The sequence below is a fragment of the Triticum aestivum genome, chromosome 1D (genome assembly GCF_018294505.1).
Source record: "Triticum aestivum cultivar Chinese Spring chromosome 1D, IWGSC CS RefSeq v2.1, whole genome shotgun sequence".
Lineage (NCBI taxonomy): Eukaryota > Viridiplantae > Streptophyta > Magnoliopsida > Poales > Poaceae > Triticum > Triticum aestivum.
The window spans coordinates 7932550-7938638 of NC_057796.1; the positions used below are offsets into that span (position 1 = coordinate 7932550).

The window sequence follows — 6089 nt, forward strand, 5'->3', positions numbered from 1 at the left end:
ATTATTTCCTATGTGGTAGGAAGGCCAGAAAAACAGCGAGAGTAACGAGGGCCCGTCGATCGTTCCGGTGCTCCTCGACTCCTCTTCCCCAAATTCCAGACTCCCACGACAGCGCCGCCGTTTCTGTGCGTCTCCAGTTCCAAGATCGCCGCCGGCCATTAATGGAGACTAAAGGCGCAAGTCGACTTCCCAATCAGCTCTCCTTCCTTCCTCAACGTTCTGCTTGTTCCCCATTAGCTAGATGTTGGAGATTTGAAGACGGTCTGTTCTTCTTTTCATCTTCCCCATAATCCCGTTCCTCCCCATAAACAGCTGTGCCCTCCGACGACTCCACATCTCTTCTTCTTATCTTCTTCTCTTCAGACTTCAGTGGATCTAACTGTGAGTACTCGGGATTCAGGAGATTAGGAGAACTGTTGACTGCAACCTGCTGCGGATCTGCTGATCTGGCCACCTACATCCACATTCAGGTGCTTTTGTTCCTGTTTTAATCATTTTATGCTGCTTGTTCTGGTTTAGTGACATCTCCTCTAGAAAGTATTTATCCGGTAGGAACAAAAGGAAGAGAAAAAAACAAATAGATGAAGAGGTAAAATCCCTAAAAGGATCACTTGACAAAATTTTCACAAATCACAACTAGTAGTTCTTCTAAAGATCCCCTGATTACACAAAAGATCTAAGTAGCAACCAATTTTGACACGAATTTTTGTTTTGCAAAACCAAATGAAGCCTACATTCAAATTTAGGAAATGCAGGCTTTTGTGGAAAGCAAACTTTTGTCGAACTATATCATTTCATTACTATCATGGTGTAGTTCACTTGATCGATAAAGAAATTGTAGTGTCAGTTTGAGAGTCCAAATTAAGATCATCAGGCTATGCTATGTACTGGATATTACTTTGCGTTTGAAATAGAAAATATTTTGAGCTTTTGAGTAAACAAGGGCCCCTTATTGCTGTCTTGCCCCTGGGCCCGTATATCTATGGGCCGGCGCTGCACATAGCTAGCTTATCCATGTAACACACAGCTAGCTTATCCACACAACCATGTGCATGCACGGTCAAGTCTTGATTATCCTAACATTCTACACTATCACTGGAGTTGAAGGATATTTCTTTATTTACACGTGGGTGATTTAGGAAATCTGTTATATTAAATTGCGGGAGAGCAATCATCATCTTGCTTTTCAACGCCTGATTGCAAGTCACATCATATCACATCCAATGACTTTCCGTGCATTATGTTACGTCACGGCTAGCCGTCGGAGAGTAACAGCTCAACCGTTCACCTCTATATGAGAACGGAACCCAACAAAGCCTAGCATTCAACACACCATGTCGTCCCACGTCCAGGAAGATGAGCTCGCCATGAGCAGCGATGAGTTGCTCCAAGCTCAGCTCGAGCTCTACCACCACTCCTTCGTCTATGTCAAGTCCATGGCGCTCGGTGCCGCCACCGATCTGCGCATCGCCGACGCCATCCACCTTAGGGGAGGTGCTGCCACCTTGTCTGATCTTGCCGCCCATACAGGGATCCACCCGACGAAGTTCTCCCACCTCCGGAGGCTCATGCGCGTGCTCACCACCTCGGGCATCTTCTCCGCCGACGTCAAGGCTAGAGGCGACACCGTGTACAAGCTCACCCGGGTCTCTCGCCTCCTTGTTGGTGCTGGTGGCGAGAGCTCGCGCCGCCGTGACCTGTCTCCAATGGTTGGCGTGTTTGTCAACCCGGTCGCCATCGCTGCTCTCTTTAGCATACGCGAGTGGTTCACCGACGAAAACAGCGCCGCCTCATCGTCTCTCTTCGAGATGGCGCATGGTTGTACACGGTGGGAGATGATAGCAAAGGACGCCGGCGAGGGTCGCGTGTTCAATGCCGGCATGGCCGCAGACAGCTGCCTCAGTATGGAGATCCTCCTAAAAGAGTGCAGCAGCGTCTTCGGATCCCTAGGCAGCTCACTGGTCGATGTCGGTGGCGCCCATGGCACTGCTGCTGCGGTCGTTGCCAAGGCATTCCCACACGTCAAGTGTACCGTGCTGGACCTCCCTCGCGTCGTCGCTGGGGCTCCTGCCCATGCTAATTTAACCTTCGTCCCCGGCGACATGTTTGAGTACATCCCGCCGGCGGACACCGTTCTACTCAAGGTAAACATACAACCTGCATAGTCCATTTCACTATAACAACATTATGGGTTTAAATATATATATATATTTTTGTTTCAGTGGGTTTTGCATGATTGGCCAGACGAAGATTGCATCAAGATACTGCGCCAGTGCAAGAAAGCAATCCCGACAAGGGACGCTGGAGGGAAGGTGATAATCATGGATATGGTGGTCGGATCTCAAGGGCTGCAGCAGGAAACCGTGTCCAATGAGGCGGAGGTTTTGTTCGATGTCTTCATAATGCATATCGACGGGATCCAGCGAGAGGAGCATGAGTGGAGGAAGATTTTCTTTGAAGCTGGGTTCAGCGACTACAAGATTACACCCGTGACGGGAATTCGCTCAATTATTGAAGTCTACCCTTAAATATAAATCTTCATACTTCATGTTATGGATTTGGATGCATTGTTGTATGTAAGTGGTACCTTTATAATCTTATCATTATCAATTAAGTAAAATGAGTGCTAGCTTGACCAACTCTTCCTCTGTCTCGCAAAAAAGAAATAAAGTGCATGATTTGCAGTCAAACAGTACGTTGCAAAATCACCATCCTTTTAAATGATAGACGCGTATGCCACTAACATATTTACATGTCGATATTCATGCGTAACTTCCTTTCTTAGTCCCAAAATCAAAATTAATTTTAAATTCAATTTTCACATGTTATAACATCTCTATCATACCTTTTTCTTTTGAGAAAAAATAAAAACCTTTTTAAGTGTAATTGATTTTCACCGGGTACTTAACTTCTCATAAAAAAATCACCGCACTGTATAGTTGTCAAATAAAAAGCACATACTTCCGGTTCAAAATGGATAGAGTACTTTTCTGCGAGGAAAATAATGGACACAACACTATTGATATCACCCTTAGACAAAATATATTACTTTACAAGAATTGCTTAATTGAGAAATCTACTGGCTGAATTCCAGCTGCAAGCATGACATAGTGCATATTGTAATCTTTTCCATGTTATAAGTAGGAACCAAGTATGAATAAAAGAGAGAAAATACTAGATGGCTAGTTTAGAGGAATTTTTAGAGTAACTACACCATTATTAGATGTGTATTTCATCAATTTACAAAGAAGTTAGCACGTAAGAAAAGTGGATGTACAATCCCGCCAGCGGGTACAAATCCTCATGGACACGAATTTATCTTTTTATTATAATCATTATTATTAACAAAAACATCTATTGCCCGCAGTTAAAGAAATCTGATGAACACTGTAGATCACAAAAATAGAGAAAGGTATCTATCACGACAAGATGATTGGTGAGGTCGGCACAAACACTCATCATTCTACTATTTTTCTATCCAATTATTGCTTTCACGATCAAATCACTAACCACATTGGCGAGGGCGGCAACAGTTTTTTCTGTCCCAGTAAAAAAGGAATATATGGAGAAACCTGGGACGATTTTGATCAACAAGGTAAAATAAGATGACCATACTCATAGAGATTATTTAAATCATAACTTGTTGTTATTATTTTTACAATGGAGAGGATTTGGACCTTCAATTGAGTAAATTGTGCTGCCCCGAAACAACCAATATGATTCTTTTTGATGAATAATTTCTTTTGAGGATGATGACACTACTGCGATATTACACCATCTGCACCCTGTAAATCTCATATTGTCCCGATCACAACAACATTATACTGAAAATAGAATTCACATTTAAATTTCTAGACTATGTTGTTTTTATTTTGAGTTAGTATTTATGGGTTTCAGATGTGATGTTCACATCATACATTTTAAATTTTGTAAAATTTCAATGGATGTATAATAAGACATTTTTAGAGAATCTCGAACAAGTCCCTAAAAAAGCTCCCCTTAAATGTAATTTTAGGGCATGTGCAGTTGTTGATAAGACAATGTTATCTTAAGTCCATTATCTTTAATAATTAGCAATTCCTAAGAACTTGGTGATAAGAGTTACAAAAATTCTCCCCTGATAAAGATTCAGATGAATGCAATGAAGATGTAATGAAGATTAACCACATAAGGAATGTTACAGTCCGACTGATGAAGGACTTTGGGAGAGGACTAGGCGATCATCGCTATTCACAAGGTTAGCTTTCGTTTTTTCCATACTTATTACCTTATGTATGTCTTTCATACCAATTATCCTAAATTAATAAGCTGAGTCGATTGTGCTATTAAGTAGCGTCTGCAAAGATTCTCCCCTGACTGGCTGACTAACTGAATCTTTTGCAATTTTTATCAGACACATTTTGCTCTCTAGGGAGGAGGCAAGTACATTAGAGGTGTTGCAGTTGTTACATCAGTTTCTCAGTGAAAATCTGGGCTGTTCTTTCTTGTTACTACTTCTCTACATGACCTGTTTCCTGATTTGCATCGAAGACAAGAAGATCAGCTGTGGGTCAGGTTCTTGATTTCTGTGACATGATGATTTCCTAGCTCCAAAGAAGAAAAGGAACTATGAGTCGGCGTGCTTGCCAGCGCACAATCCTTAAGGGGAAAACACATGTCGTCTTATTCCACATTATGCTGTGTGCAATGAGTATGTCTGCCAACCAGTTAGTGGTAGTTTCTGTTGCCTAGCTACTTTCTTTTGCATGGTGAACTTTGTTCATGAGAGATTGAGAGCATGACCATATGCTGCTAGAAACTCAATCTGGAATGATGTTGCTGTAAATTAAAACTGTATTCAGTGATTCCGTGACGAAATTGTGTAGCTGATTTGTGCTCCTGTTAAACTTGTTGTATTCGTCCCACCGGAGGCGGAATTAATTGCCTTTTGACTGTTATTGATAGCACGAGTTGGAACAGAACACTATGTCATTGATTGAAATCTAGTTTTGTATACAGTATCGCACTATTTGAATACATATCAGATGGGCACGCTGTCTCTCACAAACTCTATTCACCATAGCAGTGTATCACTGAGCAAATTAATTACGGTTACGTTCTAAGATTACCATCTCATATTACATATAAAAATTTGTTCTGCAGGCGGTTAGGTGCCTAGAAATGCCTAACCCGTCAACCTTATTCTGGTTATAGAATTTCACGGTGTAAAGAGGTATGGAATGAATTCTAGTTCTGGATGCGTTTTTCTTAATCCCTTAACTGACATGAGTGCAGTGTCATCCTGAAACAAGACAGTGTCCTTATTTGACATGAGTTTCTGTTGCTTGCCTACTTCCTTTGGCATGCTAATACGCTGCTGGAAACTCAGTCTGAAAATGAAGTTTCTGTAAATTACAAAGACTATTCAATTTGCTGATAATTTTTTGATCTTATTTTGTCTCATTGGAAGCAGAATTAATTGCCTTTTGAGTGTTTGTTGAAGTATGAGTTGGACCAAAACCCACTGCCATTTATTGAAACTCTAGTTTTTTTGTATACAGTATCACATTTGAATATGTATTACAGCTAAATTTTTTAAATAATACATTTTTTAAATTAATTTTCATAAATATTACGCTGGGTAATTTTTTTTTCAAAAATAATACACCGTCGGCCCGCTGCAGGCCGACTAGGCCTAGTCGGCCCACAGCAGGCCGATTGACTGGCCCCTGTCGGCCCACTGTGGGCTGATTGGGTCCTAATTAGCTCGCTGTGGGCTAATTGTTTTTGCAAAAAAAGTAGGCATAAAAAAATATGTTTAAAAAATGTTAATTATGTAATTAAAAAATGTTAAACGTGTATAAAAAAATGTTCCTGATGTATACTAAAAATGTACAATATATATGCAAAAAAGTTGACATAAAAAATATGTTTTAAAAAGTGTTAAGCATGTATTTAAAGTTGTTAAATGTGTGTAGAAAAAATGTTCCTTATTTATACAAAAAATATAGAATGTGTATGAAAAAAAGTTGACACCAAAAAAATATGTTTGAAAATTGACATTTTTTCACACATGATTAAAAATTGTTAAATGTGTGTATAAAAAATGT

At 40.3% G+C, this 6089-nt stretch overlaps 1 protein-coding gene across 1 annotated transcript; it reads left to right on the top strand.

The window, feature by feature from the left end:
• Positions 1–1334: 1334 nt before the first annotated feature.
• LOC123179858 (acetylserotonin O-methyltransferase 1) lies at positions 1335–2690 on the top strand. The gene is made up of 2 exons (XM_044591754.1): positions 1335–2144; positions 2223–2690. The coding sequence occupies exons 1-2, from the start codon at positions 1335–1337 to the stop codon at positions 2526–2528; spliced, it is 1116 nt and encodes a 371-aa protein (XP_044447689.1). The 3' UTR covers positions 2529–2690.
• The last annotated feature ends 3399 nt before the right edge of the window (positions 2691–6089 follow it).

What these genes read in the sequence shown, in the direction of transcription:
- LOC123179858 (XM_044591754.1), top strand. Translation starts at nt 1,335, where the DNA reads ATGTCGTCCCACGTCCAGGAAGATGAGCTCGCCATGAGCAGCGATGAG. An exon ending in CGGACACCGTTCTACTCAAG is followed by an intron (nt 2,145 to 2,222) that starts GTAAACATACAA and finishes TTTTTGTTTCAG; the next exon opens with TGGGTTTTGCATGATTGGCC.